Source organism: Phalacrocorax aristotelis, chromosome Z (assembly GCF_949628215.1).
Source record: "Phalacrocorax aristotelis chromosome Z, bGulAri2.1, whole genome shotgun sequence".
NCBI classification, from domain to species: domain Eukaryota; kingdom Metazoa; phylum Chordata; class Aves; order Suliformes; family Phalacrocoracidae; genus Phalacrocorax; species Phalacrocorax aristotelis.
The window spans coordinates 70,888,768-70,905,023 of record NC_134311.1 but is presented as its reverse complement, the minus strand read 5'-3'; the positions used below and the strand labels follow the sequence as shown (position 1 = coordinate 70,905,023).

The following is a 16,256-nucleotide window of genomic DNA, read 5'->3' as shown; positions in this document are numbered from 1 at the left end:
AACAACAGGGACATAGAGTCACTGGTCCACTGCTCCTGGGTGGGTGCACCCACATGTGGAGTGCTGATGGGGGCTACTCCAGGCAGCGGGGTGACACCAACAGCCTGTGAGCTCCTGGGGTTGTGGCACTTGCAGGCAGTGAGCTCTCAGGCCCGTGCACCGCCAGGGCAGGCAGCACAGGCTCCTTTCGCCAGTTGCAGTTTCCCCCAGGGCTATGGGCGCCCCACAGTCCTGCCAGCTTGGGGGGGGGTGGCCAGCTGCCCGGGCACAGCACAGCTGCCCGTGGGTCAGGCATTACAGCTGTCCTGTGAGAGCACAGTGCCACAGCAAAGTCATCCCATCTCTGCAGCCTGCCCTGCAACAAGCCAAGACTGCAGCCCCTGGCCTCCCACCTCTTGCCGACCACCTTGCCTCAAGCTGCATCAGCCCCAGAGCAGAACATCGCAGCGTAGCACCTCTTGCTACAGACCCTTGAGCGAGAGCCAGAGACCGCTGCCATTCCCTGCTCCACACCTGGCCACGTCCCCTGGACACCTCCATGGCCTAGCAAAGAGAGGAGCATGGCCCCAGCTCAGCCTCGATTCCCCCCAGCTCTGCACTGGACTGAGCCACAGAAAATCCTGGAGACAAGTTCAACCAGGCTGTAATTGCAAGAAGAGGGTGGCACGGGTGGCTGTGTGCCCACCCAGAGGAGTCCTGGCGCTCCCGGGGGCGGGTGGCTGGCAAAGAGAATAGGTGCCGGGCCCCGTGGGGATGCTGTCCATGCCAGAGTAGTCCAGGCTGCCATCAGCATCAGCTGGTACAAATGCTGTTGATGGAGGCCACAGCTGGATCAACAAGTCCCAGCTCCTCCTGTTCGTTGACACAGAGCTGGTACCCGCAGCCCTTGCGCCGGGGCAGCGGTCCCAGGCGCCCGCTGGGCTTGGCACGGGGTGGCAGCAAAAAGCCGACGCTGCCAGCGATGAGCAGGTGCCAGATGCTGTGGATGTAGAAGTAGTTCTCCTCTGTCTCCACGAAGGTGTAGAGCAGCACAGCAGCCGCCGCGATCAGTGCTCCTGGGCACAGATAGAAAGCCCAGCGCTTCCAGGTCGGTGGGTAGCAGTGGCGGCGCCGGATCGTGCGAGCGGTCTGCGGTGGGGAAAGGGGGGGCTGGAAGAGGCAGCCCCAGCAGGGAAGGGCATGGCCCCTGTGCCATGGTGCCACGTCCCCCAGGAGTCAGGGAAGGTGGTTCATGGGGAAAGGTGAAGGCAGCAGAGGGGAGATGCTGGCAGGGGAGTGGGGCTGGATGGCTGGGCAGGGTGCTGAGCATAACCAGGACGGGGATGTAAGAGAACAGGGGCAGCATCTCCTTACCCAGGCAACGGCCATGATTCCTAAGGCGAAGAGGCTGGGCCCCAGCAGGTTCCAGAGCCCATGGCGGTCCATCTGTAGTGCCATGGAGAGCAGCATGGCCCCCAGCAGGTACAGTACCTGTGGGGCAGCAGGGCATCCATCAGGATGGGTCCCCTCCTTGCCCACCCCGTGTGCCCTCTCCCTGCACTTGCCTGCTTGACCACAGGCTGGAGGCGGGCCATGGCAATGACGGTGACCCAGACAGACATGAGGGAGCCCAGAAAGTCACAGAACTGCAGCACGTCGTATTCCATGATGCAGAACACCACGATGCCCGGCTGGTCACAGGCATGGTAAAACTGGGGTGAGGGGAAAGGGTGTGAGAGCCACCCTGCACAGCCCTGGCCTCTCGCCTGCCCCCTTAGCCACCTCCACCCCATGCTCACAGTGGAGAAGAACATGGTGAAAATGTAGACAGCAGCTTCCAGGAGGTAGTGGCTGCGGACAGCAATGGCCACGGGAGGCACGAACATGACATTGCTGAGGCACAGCAGCAGTGTGGAGAGGAGCTGGAAGCCGTAGGAGAAAGCCTCGGCGTTGTCTGTGCAGCCCCAGCCATTCCAGCCTGTGGCCAGGGAGAGCCTCCATCACCCCTGCAGCACTCACAGGGGCTGGGGAGGGAGTGGGGAAGCCCCTTTCCAGCACCCTGCACACAGCTGGCAAGGGGGGGACTAATGGGGTGCACAAGCCCCAGCGAGAAGGACAGGATGCCAGGGGTGGTCCCTGGGTGCCCGGGACAGCTCTCACCAGCTTTGCACTCGCAGGCAGCATACAGGTAATTGTTGGTGCGCAGCAGCTTGCACTGGCCGTAGATGCCGCAGTCGTTGATGCAGGGCGAGAGGTAGGCACGCAGGTACACCTCAGCTGTCACATTGGTGCAAGGCTCGAAGCTGCAGTGCAGAAGGGGTTCAGCGCTTGCCCTGCGCCCCTTGAGCAGCTCCTGCCTCCACCAGAGGCACCCATCCCACCCAGACTTGACAGATGATGGGAGACCCAGGGACTGGGCGAGCATAGAATTGAGCTGTTTTGGTGCTACGTATGGCAGCTGTGAGCTGGTCCCCAAGGATCTTTTGTACTGCAATTGTCCATGCCAGCCTAGGTGAGCAGGAGGAATGTGGCTGCGCTTAGACCCACTTTGCCTTTAGCAATGCATTCAGCTGGCTTCCATTTCATTTGGATTTTGCTGTGCAAACACCGTGCCCTGCAATGACTGCGTGTGACGGTGTCAGGGAAGGACCAACTGCAACTGGCAACTCAGCGTGAACTAGAAACGCAGTGGAGTAGTCAGAGCAGGCACAGCACCCTCGCTGTCCCACATTGCCCACACACAGGGCTCTGGGCACACCCAGCACCTTGACAGCTCCATCATGCAGGAGCACAGACAGGCCAACGTCCTGATCGCATGCACCAGCTGCTGCCTGTGCACACGCAGGCACCCCAGCATAAACAAACATGCACACAGGGCCATCTGCACACATGCACAGGGCACGTCCACACGTGTGTCTGCTGTCCCTCCGTGTGCTGACACAGTCAAATCTGCACATACGTGCATGCAGAACACACGCAGCCCTGTCTCCTTGCACAAACCCGAACATGCGCACAGAGCTGTCTGCATGTGTGCACCCAAACGTAAATGTAGTGCTGCCCGCATGCATGCACCAAACATGCATGCAGTACCATCCACATGCATGCAGCAAACACCCAGTGCTGTCTACATTCATGCACTGAACATGCATGCAGCACTGTCCGCGCAGCACAGAGCCCCACACGGACTCTCTCGTGTACAGACACATGCATACAACAGGCCCTGTCCTACGCAAGGCTCCCAGGCTGACACATGGGCGAGGAGCAGAGCCACAGACACAGGACCAGTCCCTGGAGATGCTGAGCAGAGCAGGGGCGCAGCAGCCTGACCAGAGCTGCCCCCTCACATGCACAGCCAAGCCCTGTCCTCACAGTGACAGCCCAGTCCCCTCCTGGGCTCGGATACAGATGGGCACTGCCGCGGAGATAGGCAGGCACCAACAGATGCACGGCATTCGCAAGCTGGCAGGCGCTTCCTAACAGAGACAGAGGGAAGAGCCACAGGGACCCACAGATGGTCAGGCAGGCGCAAGATAGAACCATCCGTGCCCACGCAGGCACTCACATGGTAACACACAACCCACAAAGCCACATGCACACACGTGAGCGGTGACACGCAGTGCAGGGGCCAGGCACACCCACGGACCCACAGTGCACAGGGATAGAGGCCACGGCGGGGACATCCCCTCTGGGCATGCAGGGAGGGGACATAGCGGGGCTCTTACCCGTGCTCCGTGGCACAGAGCGAGCGCAGGCTCAGGTACCAGCTGCCTGTCTGGGGGTAGGGGATCCGCAGGCGGCTGAGGCTGGCCGTGGCATTGACGGAGAGCAGGAATCCTGCCAGGGACTCTGTGGGGGCAGGGAGGGCTCCAGGTGAGCAGGGTACAGGGTAGCCCCATCCCAGGCACAGCTGGGGCAGCATGCTCTGTGCCAGACGCTGGGCCAGATTCCCCCACAATCTCTACCTCCTCCCACCACACACATGAAGCAGTGCAACCCCCATGGCCATGGCAGGATGGGCACGCGCCGTTCAGCCTACCCGTCTCACAGGTGACTGATGCGTTGTCGCCAGACATCAGTGGGACTTCGTGGTTCAGACAGCCGAATACTGTCACATTCTCGCCACACAGGGAGCTCTGATGGCACAGAAGACAGTCCTAAATCAGTGCCAGGGGCGTCCCCTGCTCTGGCAGCACCCACATCACGGCACACCACCTACCAGTGCCCTAATCCACTGCCCATCATACAATAACACCCCATCATAATAACACCCCATCATTTTGCCCTTGGAGCACCCTCATCTGTGCTCCATCACCCAAGAGCTCCCAAACCATGACCCATGACCCAAGAGCACCCCAAAGCCGCCCCTCGTGCTGCTGCGGCCCCGGCATCACCCATCACCCAGCCCATGCCCCCTGGCCTGCCCTGCCCCATCTGGGGCACAGCATGGCCACCTCACCACGTTAAGCCGCAGCTCCAGGTTGAGCACACCACCACTGTCCAGCACGGGTAGTAGGCTGATGACAAAGACAGCAGGGCGGTCAGGCGGCACTGACACATTGGGCCCGAAGAAGATGTAGAAGTGGACGGAGAAGGTGTCCAGCTCGTTGCGCAGAGTGGGGCGGATTGGCCAGCACCGCTCGCCGGACGAGGCAGTGGGGATGGAGACCAGGTGCTTTGTGCTGTTGGGGCTGGCAGGTGGAGGACTGTCCCCCAGCGCCAGCCCGCCCGCAGAGCCGAAGGAATGGGGCATGTTCATGGAGGCACTGGAGGGCAGGAAGGGTGGCCGGCCCAGGCTGGGTCGGGAGCAGTCTGGGGGCAGAGCCGTCAGCCTGGGCACCTCACAGCTCCTCCAGACCCCTCTTAGTTCCCACCTCCCCTTCTTGCCCACTGCTGACCTCCATCTGCAACCCAGCCCCAACACCTCCCAGTAGACCCATCCCAGGTGGGTCCAGACCCTGTGGGCATCCTTTACCCCGAGCAGAGTCAGGACCATTCCCCCCACCCAGACCTCCCCATGGACACTCACCTGTGAGCTGCACGGTGACCTGGAAAGAGACGGTGCCCTGCACCCCTGGGTGTTTCTCCACCAGCACGTAGTACCACTGCTGCCAGAAGGGCAGGTCCAGTGCCAGCTGGCAGGAAGCGTGCTCCCGGCAGTCCAGTGCAGTGGAGTTGTGCAGCGGAGGAGCCTTGGCCCGCACACGCAGCCAGAGTGGGCAGCCCTCAGCCCCGCGGCACCGCAGCACCTCCACCAGCATGCGCGATGTGTAGCTGGGCACAAACACCCTGCAGGACAGCAGTGTTAGGTCCTGCCCCTCACCATGGACCGTCAAGGCTGGGGAGGCAAGCCAGAGGGATGGGGCACCCTAAGATCCCCACCCTGGGGATGCCCCCTTCTTGAGAGATGCTCTCGCACTCACTTGTAGAGGCAGGAGCGGTTGTGGGGGGCCATGCTCTGCTCAGTGACATAACCAGGGTACAGCACAGCAATGTTCACCAGGCGCTGCACGATGAGCTGTGGCTGGAAGAGATACTGGCACTCCTCGTAGAGCCCCTGCACCAGCAAGACAGTCAGCATGGGGCAGGGGGCACGAGGCAGTGCCCCCACTTGTGACACCTGCCCCGGGCAATGCCAGCCCAGGACAGCCAGACCCCAGCTGAGCCCTGCAGCGAGCCCTGCCACCCCACAGTCCCTCTGAGCCCATCACCTTGACAGAGATCTTGCCCTCATCTTTGGGCAGGTGGGCAGCCAGGAACCAGTCTCCGGGCAGCGGGCTGGTTACATTGAACACCCCTGTGGTGCGGTTGGGCAGGGTCCAGGTGAGGGTCAGTGCAAAGGAGCCAGGGACAGCCGTGTCCCTGGGGAAGTGAGTGTGCAGGGGGTTGATGACGGAGGGAGCTCCTGAGCGGAAATACCTGCAGGAGAGACAGCAGTTAGCAGGGTGCAGGCCGGGCATCATGGTAGGTCCAGCCTGCCCTACACGTAGGGGTCTGTCCTCCAAGCTATTAGGAAAGCTCAAAGCCATGACAGGGAAGCTGTCTGTGAGCTGGACCTTGCTGGAGACCATGAGCTTCCCTGGGTGGGTGTTGAAGCAAACTGCTCATGTATGAGACGCACAAAAGAGCAGAGCCTGCAATGGTTCTGGGAAGACGAGTCACGGGGAATATGTGCATGTTGCCGTGTGCATGCATCTGTGCACACGTGTGTGCCCGCATATGTTGTGTGTGCATGAGTGCTCCTCAGTGCGTGTGCATGCCTATACATATATGCACATGTGCACATGCAACCAAGAAGCAGATGAGCAGGCAGGCCCCAGGGCAAGTCCAGGCAGGGAGCCACAGGGGCAGGCAGAAGCAGGCAGGAAGGGGAAGAGAGGGCAGGCTGCTTACTCACACGGTGATGCTACGGTCTGGGCATTGGTCCCCAAAGGTGCCACCCTGCTCCTTGAAGGTGATGAGGTTCCAGACGGCAATGACGGTGTCCTCGGGGATGTGGAAGTGGAAGAGCTCAATGCTGGCAAAGGAGCGGAAGGGGCTGAGCTTGCGTGGTGTGCGGGTGAAGTAGTCTGTCACAAAGAGCCCATCTGCAGAAGAGAGCCAAGGGACTCTCAGCGGGGTGAGGGACTGGGGGGTGCAGCACCCCTCCCAGACCAGGCCCACCCACCCAGCCTCTTAACACATCCCAAAACCAGCAGCCTGGAGGCAGGAGGGGCCGGGACTGTGCCATTCCAGTGAGTCCCCAGGTGTGATGCAGCTGTGCCCCACTGCACCTCCTGGCCCTGGCACAGCCTGCGTCGTGCCTGGTTCAGCGTCACCTCAAGCCTGGTTCCCTGAGCTGTGGGCACTCATCCTCTGGAGCCTGAGGAGCCCTCAGCCCTCGCTGCTCAGGTTCTGCCCAGGTGCAGCCCACCTCTTTCAATTCATCATCCTCATCAGTGAGGACCTGATCCCTGCATCTTATCTGTAATAAAGAGCCATTCCTCACAACTCCAGCCCTGCCTCAACAGGTCAGCTCCCACAGGGACGCAGAGTCCCCCCTTCTCTGCCTGCTGGGGAGGCTCAGCACAGAGCCCATCATAAACTGCATAAAGTCCCACCCTAGAGCCATGAGAAGAAGTGAGCAGTGCAGTCCCTGCACAGCCTCCCAGCTCTCCCATGATTTGCGGAGGAGGAACGGTGCACATATGTGTGCACATATGCACAAGTGGGTGCTGTCTGCATTCATGGCAAAGTGGAGGCGTGCACACCCACATGCATGGGCTGTGCACAGCCCCACGTCTGCAAGAGACTTCCTGCAAGTCCATGGTATGTACTGGGGCCACCTACCCCTGCCCAGCTGACAGTGTGATTTCCAGGGAGAGCCCTGGCAGCCGCCAGGCAGCCGCTTCCTTGGCACAGGAGAGACAAGGGAGACCTGGTCTCCCAGCAGCAGCTGTAACTTCACCCTACCATTGCCACACTTCCCCAGTGCCAGCCTAGGAGACCCATCCGTTATTCCCCAGAAATGCACCAAGGAAGAGAAGCACCTCCGCACAAGCTGCCGGCGAGGGGGATGCCAGCAGAGGACGGGCTGGGAGCAGGGCTGTGCCCAGGATGACTCGTCCAGCAGGGAGTGGGACATCTGAGAAGAAGGGCTGCTTTGCACAACGCGAGCCCAGCTGGGAGTGCGCGCATGTGCTTGTGTGCACATGTGTTTTTGCTGCGTGTGTTCAGCCCCAGCTGGCTGTACACTGACATGCATCTGCTCCCTTGCCTTGAACAAAGGCAGCTCCCCCTCCCCTTCACCGACAGCCGACACAAGCCAGGCATGAAATACCTGTCTCAACGCAAGACCACCTCATCCCAATTTCCCTGCCACTAACCGCCAAGCCACCCCACAGTTCCCCTCCCCACGTGGGGACAGTCACCTGGCAGGGGACCCCAGGGAGGAGGGGGTGTTGAATGTAACTCGAAGAGGTGGCGTGGAGGGGGGAAGGACTCGGAGCTTCCCGGTCCCGGCGCGGCTCCCCGCCGGGGTGCCCTCTCGCCCGGGGTGTGTGTGGGGACCCGGCTGCAGGTGAAGGGCCAGGCTAAAGCCCTGTGGTGGCGTGGCCAGAGCATGGGGGGAGTTACTGGAGGGCCGAGTGGAATTTTCTATCCATGGCGGGGGGGGGGGAAGGAGGAAACCAAAGCCTCCAGGCTCTCCCTCTGCCCCAGCCAGCGGCCAGAGCCGTGGGACCCCCACTATAGGAACCCAGCCCCCGGCGGCTGCCGCCCTCCGGCCAGAACCGGGGACAGCTCCCGCCGCCGGTGTCAGCACCGGGGCCAGCTCCCGGGGCCCCCCCCAGACCCTTCCCCCCCCGCCCCGCGGCACCGGCAGCCCCCGGCCAGCCGCCCCCACCCTCCCCAGGGGATGCCCCCTCCACGCCTCCGGATGCCCCTCCGCAGCCCCATCACCAAGCCCACGTAACAAGCTCATTGCTTCACGCAGTCCCGCCGGTGTCCCGTCACCCCCCGCCGCCGCCGCCGCCGCCCCCGCACATCCCGACGCCTCGCTGCGCCCCCCCTCCCCCAAACCCGCGCAGGCTTTCCACCCGTGCTGCCCCACGGCACGCGCACAGTCCCCCGGACCCGCGGCCCACGCACCTGCCCCACGGCGGATGTTCCACACTCACCGTCGCGCCCCACTGCACGCAGAACCTCGCACCCCGTTGCGTGGCACTCCCTTGCACATTCACTCCCGTGCCCCGTTGTGCAAACGCCCTGTTCCACGCGCGTCTCCGCTCCCCATCGCACCCACTGCCTCCTGCCCCGTTTCACACACACACCCCCGCGCACAATGGGGCGCACCACTGCGCCCCAAACCCCACTGCACCCGTATCCCCATCCGTCGCCCCACAGACTCAACGTGTCCCGTTGCACGGGCATCCCGCACCCCACGCACACCCCCATCCACCACGCACACCCACTCCCCCGGTACCCCATTCCCCCGCGTTGCGTGCACATCCCGTCGCTTGTGTACCCTGCGCATACGCACCCCTCGGCGCCCGCCGCCGTGCCCCGCGGCACACGCACCCCTACGCGCGCGCGCTCCCGCGCCCCGCATCCCCTACTCGACCCCCGTGCCCCGCCGCGCCTGTCCCCCACGCACCCCCCACCCCCCCCGCGCCCCCGGCCCTCACCGGCGGGCGGCGGCAGGAGGAGGAGGAGGAGGAGGAGGAGGAGAAGCGGCAGGAGCAGCAGGCGGAGGGGGGGGTCCGGCGGCCGCAGCTGCCCGCCGCCCCGCCGCCCCATGCCGCCCCGCCGCCTGCCCCGGGGCGCGCGCCGCCGGCAGCCCCGCCGCCCACCAACCACCATGACGTCACTAGCCCCGCCCCCGAGGCCGCCCCCCCGCCACCATTGGGCCCCACGCGCGTCACTCGCCGGTGGCGGCGCCCCGCCCCCCTGTGCGAGCCGATCCTCCCCGCCCCCGTACCCCGCTCCCGAGGTGGCCCCAAAGCTGCTCGGGCACCGGGGGGCAGGGACATGGGTGGGACAGGGACACGGGTGGGGACGGGGACACGCGTGGGCACGGGGTCAGGGGGCTGGGGACAGGGGCATGGGGCTGGGGACGGGGACACGGGTGGGACAGGAGCACGGGTGGGGACGGGGACATGGGTGGGGACAGGGGCTTGGGGCTGAGGCTGGGCACACGGGGCTGGGGACAGGGGCACAGGGCTGGGAAGGGGGACACGGGGCTGGGGACAGGGATGTGGGCCGGGGACAGGGACAAGGAGCTTGGGACAGGGATGATGGGCTGGGGACAGGGACACGGGGCTCGGGACAGGTATGTGGGCTGGGGGACGGGCATGGAGCTGGGAACATGGGTATTGGGCTAGGGATAGCGATACAGGGCTGGGGACAGGGACACGGGGCTAGGGACAGGGACACAGGGCTGGGGACAGCGATACAGGCTGGGAACGGGGATTCGGGGCTGGGGGCCAGGGACATGAGCAGGGGACGTGCACTGGGGCTGGGGGCAGGAATATAGGCTGGGGGGAGGAACCTAGGGCTGAGGACAAGAACACAGCTTGCGGACAGGAATGTGGGCCGCGGGACAGGGCCATGAGCTATGGTCAGGGACACGGGGCAGGGGGACAGGGGACATGGAGCCGGGGTGCAGGTGGCTACGGGGCCAGGCTACAAGAGGGACACAGGACACAGCACACTGGGGCCGTGGGGCTGGGACACACCAGGAGCTGCGGGGCTGTCGTGTAGGGGGTCAAGGGGGCTACAATGCTGGGGACAAAGGGGGTGTCTTGTGGAGAGGGGACAAAAGGCAGTAAGGGCTACCTGTGGGGGCTGGGGGGAGCTTCCGGGGGGGGGGGGGCTGTTTAATGGGGGCTGGGTGGTTTTCTGACAGTGGCCACCATTTTATTATAATAAATTTATTTATCTTGCAGACAAGGTGTCCGGGGGAGCAGGTCTGGGCACCCTGGCGGGGATGAGGCCATGCCGACTGGAAATGATCCCATCGCGCTTCCCCACAGTCCCCTGACATCATCCACAACCCTCCCTGACATCATCCCCAGACCCCCCGACAACACCGCCCTCCTTGGCCACGGCGGAGGTGAGTGGGTGACCTGTGGGCACAGCCCCACTCCCGGGGGGTGCTCTGCCCTACACCAGCCCAACTCCTATCCCGCCCCCGGTCACAGAGCACCCCGGCAGCTGCAGGGGGAGCAGGCCCCCAGCAGCCCCTCCCCAGAGCACAGCCCCCATGACACAGACTCCCCGGAGCCTGTGCCGCTGGGATAGGGACCCCGCGAGGCTCGTGATCCCTCTGGGAGCAACCTGGTCCTGCTGCACTTGGGAAGGGGACAGGGGAGCCCGTCCATCCGTCCCACCCAGGATGCACCCCAGAGGCTCCATGGGACAAAGACCCATCCCCTGTGAGTGACACCAGTGGGTGTGGGTACTACTGGGGTGCTGGGCCAGGGGACCCCCCAGGTGAGACTGCAGCCACCCCGGGGAGAGGAAGAGGTACCAGAGTCGGGGCTGGAGGGGTGTCCCCGGGGCCAAGCCAGCATGGAGTGACACGGGAAGGGCGGGGGGCACTGGAACAGCCCCACATCTCCAAGGTCCGTGGGGTGCCCCACGGCTGTGCACCCCCCATGCAGCCCCCACCCCATGGGGCACAGCAGAACCTGGCATCACCAACCACGGCCGCTGCGGTTCCCTGCCAACCCAGAGAGCCTGCACCGTGTGGCTCTGGCCACGCAGTACTAGGGTTATGGTCACCCACCACCGGCCACGCAGGACAGGGTGTGCCCACCCGTGGGCGGGGCGGGGGCACAGGTATATTGTCCTGGGGGTGAGGAGGGGGTGCAGTGCTCGCGCCATTCCCGTCCCCCGGCCCTGGTCCAGCCCGCCCCGCTCCGTTCCCCGCGCCCCACTCCCTCCCGTAACCCAGCGGCGGAGGCGCGTTTTCTCCTCCGGAGCGCTAGGGGGCGGTAGCGCTCCGCGGCGCGCTGCCACCGGCCGGCGCCGCTCTGTTCTCGCCATTCCGCTCCCGAAGGCTCTGATTGGTGAGGTACCGTCAGCAGCGCGACGCCGTGGTGACGTTATTTCTAGTGGTCGCCACCGCTACTGCGTGGGGGGCGATCGACGATCGCTACCGGACCCCGAGACCCCCGGCCCGGCCTAGCCCCGCCCTGCCGCCATGGAGTTCCCCGCCGTTCTCTTCCCCTCCTACTTCGGCGCCGGTCCGCCCCGGGAGGAGGGGGGCCCCGCTCTGGCCGCCGGCTGGGGCGAGCACGGGCAGGTGCTGGAGGCCGGCCCCGGCCGCCGCCAGGTGAGGGAACCGGGGAGAACCGGGCCGGGGGAGCCTGGTGGGGGCCGCTGTCACCTCCCTCCTCTTCTTACAGGCCGAGAGGACGTTCGTGCCCCGCCACGGCAGGACGGGAGAGAGCTGGGAACCCACCGAGGCTGCTGCCGTGCCCTTCTTGACCCCCAGCGCGAGTGAGGGCCGTGGGGGGCGGGAGGGGGGCGACGCTGCCCGGGGCTAATGCGATAACATGCCATTCCACTTGCCCTGTGGCTCTCGGGATCCCTGCGGGCTCTGCCGGGGAGCTTTAGCAGCCTTCTCCGGCAGTACTTACGCAGGAGGGAGCAGGGACGGGTGAGCCGTACCGCCCAGGTGCTGCAGCAGTGTGTCCCGGTACTGGTGCGGTACCGTCTGGCCCTGCCCTCTCCCTGCAGGCTGCTGGGTCCCCTCGCTCACACCTCAGGACATCCTCTACCGCAGCGTTCTGCACAGGAAGCTCTGGACAGGCAAGTCCAGAGCCACTCTGGACTTCACCAAGCAGGTAGGGTTTGGGGCACTGTGTCTTGCTGAGGACCTGGGGAGGATGGTGCAGGATCCCTGCATGTCTCAACCCCTCCCTGTCCTTCCTGCACAGCTGGGCCACTTCTTTGTGGATCACCCAGAAGATGCGTTTGGCTCCCTGGGGCGGCTGCTGCACAAGAACTTTCACCTGGGCAACTCAAAACTGAGGGTCAGTGTCCATCTGGTGGTGGCGATGACATCCCCCACCCCTCCCCTCACAGCTGCCAGGCCCAGCCTCTGCTCCCTCTCCTCCCTGCAGAGAAAGGCCCGGGACAACACCATCCGGATGACGGCCCTGATGGAGGAAATTGACCGTCTGGAGGCCAGGCGGTAAGCGTCCCCATGTCTCCCTCCCTGGAGAGGGCTGGGCAGGCTCCTGCTCTCTCCCATTACCTGACACTGTACCCCCGCAGTGGCTGCCCCCGGCAGTACCTCACCTCCCGCCTGCGCTGGTTCTCCCACCTCAGCCGTGACTGGCTCTTTGAGGTGCCTCTGGGGCTGCTGGCGGACTGCGTGCACGAGGAGCTGCTGCTGCAGTGGGCCAGCCTGCTTTTCGATGACAGTCCTACAGGGGGGGCACTGGCCTGGCTGCCCCCTGAGGATGTAGGGGCTCGCATGGGCTGCCTGGTGTACCCTGGAGGGCAGGCCATGAACCAGCTCTGTATCCTTCACCATGGGGTGTCCCTGGGGAGGGCAGCAGAGGTTGCGTTGCACTACCCTTAGCTGGCACCCCAGATTTCCAGGACGTGGTGCTGGAGGAGCTGCCTCACAGCCGGGGCTCCCCAGCACAGTTTGAGCTCAATGGGCGCATCTGGCAAGTGTCCGCTGCCCGGGTGGACGGGGAAGGTGAGCCAGCCCCAGGATCCCTTCCCCGGGATCCATACCTTGGGCTGGGCAGGCCATGGGGTGAAGGAGTAGCAGGGAGACCCCAGGATGCTGCCGACTCATGTGCTGCCTCATGTCCCCTGCCAGGTTTTGTTGGTGTCCGCTCGGACTATCACTGCGGCGTTTGGAGAGTGTCGGGTAGGACAGGGGCGGCTCCTGCCCCACTGCAGGTCATCCGTACCAGCATGCCTGCCTCCTGCATCACCGTCAGGTAGGCGCTGGGAGGGAATGGAGCTTTGCAAGGAGGGGGCTCTGCTGCTTCTGCAGCTGTCCCCGCTGTGGCAGATGCTCTCGCCCCTGCGGTGATGCTGTGTCCCCTGTCCCGTAGCCCTCATCTCCCCGGGGAGCTGGCCGTCTGCACACAGAGCGGATCTGTCTACCTCTGGAGCGTTGAGTTGGGGTGAGATGGGGCACTCGGGGCTGGGAGGGGGCTGACGCAGACCCCTAAGTCTCAGGAGGGTGGGTGGGGGGTCCACAGGAGAGGGGGGCAACCCTGTCCTGTGCTGCCTTCTCCCCCCACAGGCTGCAGCGGCTCCGCCATGACCCCCAGACCATGTTTTTTCGGGACCATTCGCCCTGGCGCTGGAGCGACTTCACCGCCCACCCACGGGTGCTGAGCTGCGCTGACCGCACTGGCCTACAGTGCCTGGACGCCCGGGTGAGCCTGGGAGGGTGGCCACAGGGCTGGCGGGAGGCAGCAGAGAGGGTTCCCCAGCCTGGGGTGCTGACAGCACCCCACTCTACTGCTGCAGGTCCCTGAGCGATGCCACTTCGACTTGTTCAAGGTGGGTGAGGAAGCCGGCTGCCGGCAAGGCGAGCGCGTGGTGCTGCCCATGTACCTGGGCAGGGCTCACCCCTCCCAGCACCTCATCACCACCCAGGTGAGTCCTGCTACACCTAGTGAGGACAGCCAGGGGCTGTGGGGGGGTCACCCCAGTGCAGACCCGGCTCCCAGCACCCATGGGGTAGGGGGATCACCCAGCTGAGGGGGCTGACATGGCGTGTTGGCGTGAGCCCCCCTGAGCTGTGCCCCCCATCCCAGTTCTCTGTATATGTGCTGGACGAGCGCTTGCCACTGGTGCCTGTGCTGAAGTGGGCTCACATGATGAAGGCCCCTCCTCTCTTTGCCCACCTGACGCCAGGGGGCCCTGGGAGGAGCCATAAGCTGCTGCTTGGTGCATCCTGCACCCAGGAGCTGCTGCTGCTGCAATACCAGGGTGAGAAACGGGGCCTGGGGGCTGTTCTGGGGCTGGGTCTTCTCTGTGCCCATGTCCCTGCCTCTTCGCCACTGCTGCCCCAGCATCGGTGCTCACTGGCTGGTTTTGGCATGTCCTTCCACAGGAGGCAGCCGGTCGGCCTGCCAGCTGGCAGGGCCTCCACAGAAGCTGCACAGCATCTCCAGCTGCCTGGAGCACCTGCCCACCCAGCTCCCGCACCGCCACCGCTTGCTCCAGCAGCGCCTCAGTGCCCCAGCTGCCGGTGGGTGTCCTGCACTGGGGTGCAGGTGCCAGGGGGGACAGGACATGGGTTGGAGCTGGGGTACAGCCCTTGCTGTGCCCTCAGGGTAGGGTGGTGCTTGAAAAGGCAAAAACAGAGCCTGAACAACCCTGTGCAAGAGATTAATGATCTAGAAAAGACTGTGGGGGGCAGAAGCCAGCAGTGGGTGTGCCCATGGCGGGGGTGGAGGCAGCCTCCAGTGGCAGCCTAGCCCCAGAAGGGTCCCCAGGGCTGGGACCCCAATGGCAATGCCCCCTCTTTGTCCCCACAGGGCTGACTGCTGTGCTGCAGGAGGATGGGCAGCGGGAGTCCCTGCTGGTTTTCCAGCTCTCTGAGGCTGGGGATGTCTTCTGCCAGAGGCTGACCCATGAGGCGGTGCAGCCCCCTAAGCCCACCTCGAGGGACGAGGCCACGACAGCCCCGGGCTCTTCCCCTCTCTTCGAGGCTCCAGCCAGCAGCCCTCTGCACTCAGGCACTGAGGGAGAAGAGGAGGAGGAGGAGGAAGAGCAAACCTTCTACTTGTCCAATGTGGAAGTGATTATCAATGAGGAGGAGGAGTGGGATGCAAGCACGCCAGTGGCTCCACAGGAAGCCGAGGTCCCCCAGGAGTCCTGTGCCAGCCCTGAGCCTGCCCCGGCGGTGCCCAGCCCGGCTGCAGCCCTGCGGTACCGCCGCTGGCTGAAGGCTCTTTCCAAGGGCTGTGGGGAGCCCCCCCGACACACCTGGCCCCCCACCCTCAGCCAGAAGCGCCTTTTCACCCGCAAAGAGCTGGAGGTGCTGGCAGTCCCCAGCGCCCTGCATGAGCAGGCACGGCAGCGACTGCGCCAGGCCATGCAGGAAGGGGGTCGCATACAGCGCTGGGACACGCCGGACCCCCAACCCCCTCCACTGCCGCAACCCCTGGAGCCATCGGGGAGTCCGGACCCCCTGAGTGCTCGTCTGACAGCGGCCTGGTCAGGGGATTGGGGAAAGTGGTGGGATGAGAGGACGAGTTTCAACATGGCGCAGAGGCAGCGCGCATTGCGGGAACGGCGGCGGCGGCAGAAGCGAGCTCGTGGCCGGCGCAGCCTTTCAGCTAGCTTCACCTCCTCCCTTACCTACCAGTCAGAGCTGTCGGAGCTGAGTGACGTGGCCCCCACGACGCTTTCCCCTGGACGACCCCCTGTGCTCCCACGGGAGGGCTCCCCACCGGGCAGCTTCCCCGTGGCATCACCAGCTCCCGACGAAGCCCTGCTGTCTTCCCAGAGCCTGCGCTGCCGCGGCATCCCCAAGGAGCGGCGGAAAACACTGCGGGATTACCTGTCAGTGTGGGCTGAGGCTCCCCCTGAGCCCTTTGAGCTCCCCAGCAGCCAGGCCAGCCAGCTCTGCATCCCCTCCTCACAGAGCCAGCTCTCCTCTGCCTCACAGCCCCGCCGCAAGCGCCCACGCATGGGCTTCTGAGCCTTCAATAAACCCCACGTGGACCAGCCTCTGTCCCAGGGTCTTTGTTGGGGGTAGGGCCAGTTGCACTGCCATGCACGGTCACGTACCCACGCGGGGGTGGGTGGTC

The 16,256-nt window shown here is 64.7% G+C and overlaps 2 protein-coding genes across 4 annotated transcripts; one reads left to right on the top strand and one right to left on the bottom strand.

Moving 5' to 3' along the window:
• Nucleotides 1-625: 625 nt before the first annotated feature.
• Nucleotides 626-9,305, bottom strand: TMEM8B (transmembrane protein 8B). The gene is made up of 13 exons (XM_075078941.1): nt 9,141-9,305; nt 6,374-6,563; nt 5,688-5,895; nt 5,400-5,533; nt 5,006-5,265; nt 4,436-4,788; nt 4,016-4,112; nt 3,702-3,825; nt 2,140-2,282; nt 1,779-1,957; nt 1,545-1,691; nt 1,354-1,470; nt 626-1,128 (listed from the first exon to the last, which is right to left on the bottom strand). Exons 1-13 carry the CDS (start codon nt 9,250-9,252, stop codon nt 793-795), a joined length of 2,400 nt encoding a protein of 799 aa, XP_074935042.1. The 5' UTR covers nt 9,253-9,305; the 3' UTR covers nt 626-792.
• Nucleotides 9,306-9,428: 123 nt separating this feature from the next.
• TAF1C (TATA-box binding protein associated factor, RNA polymerase I subunit C) lies at nt 9,429-16,171 on the top strand. 3 transcript variants are annotated; one of them, XM_075078709.1, is made up of 17 exons: nt 9,429-9,445; nt 10,401-10,567; nt 10,727-10,889; nt 11,572-11,791; nt 11,865-11,958; nt 12,199-12,305; nt 12,399-12,494; nt 12,585-12,655; nt 12,739-12,986; nt 13,061-13,171; nt 13,298-13,421; nt 13,539-13,610; nt 13,733-13,868; nt 13,963-14,091; nt 14,253-14,427; nt 14,552-14,689; nt 14,979-16,171. In XM_075078709.1, the coding sequence occupies exons 4-17, from the start codon at nt 11,660-11,662 to the stop codon at nt 16,145-16,147; spliced, it is 2,802 nt and encodes a 933-aa protein (XP_074934810.1). In that variant the 5' UTR covers nt 9,429-9,445; nt 10,401-10,567; nt 10,727-10,889; nt 11,572-11,659; the 3' UTR covers nt 16,148-16,171. The 3 variants fall into 3 exon arrangements, with proteins under 3 accessions (XP_074934810.1, XP_074934811.1, XP_074934812.1); XM_075078710.1 differs by lacking the exons at nt 9,429-9,445; nt 10,727-10,889 and adding an exon at nt 9,489-9,504; XM_075078711.1 differs by lacking the exons at nt 9,429-9,445; nt 10,401-10,567; nt 10,727-10,889; nt 11,865-11,958 and having other exon boundaries at nt 11,676-11,791.
• Nucleotides 16,172-16,256: the final 85 nt, after the last annotated feature.

Bases quoted from the DNA above. Each gene is read 5' to 3' on its own strand.
- TAF1C (XM_075078709.1), top strand. From the start codon at position 11,660: ATGGAGTTCCCCGCCGTTCTCTTCCCCTCCTACTTCGGCGCCGGTCCG. The intron at 12,656-12,738 runs GTAAGCGTCCCC...GTACCCCCGCAG, and splicing joins GACCGTCTGGAGGCCAGGCG to TGGCTGCCCCCGGCAGTACC. The intron at 13,869-13,962 runs GTGAGCCTGGGA...CTACTGCTGCAG, and splicing joins TACAGTGCCTGGACGCCCGG to GTCCCTGAGCGATGCCACTT.
- TMEM8B (XM_075078941.1), bottom strand. From the start codon at position 9,252: ATGGGGCGGCGGGGCGGCGGGCAGCTGCGGCCGCCGGACCCCCCCCTC. The intron at 2,283-3,701 runs GTAAGAGCCCCG...TCTGCACTGCAG, and splicing joins CTCTGTGCCACGGAGCACGG to CTTCGAGCCTTGCACCAATG. The intron at 1,129-1,353 runs GTAAGGAGATGC...TCCCCACCGCAG, and splicing joins GAATCATGGCCGTTGCCTGG to ACCGCTCGCACGATCCGGCG.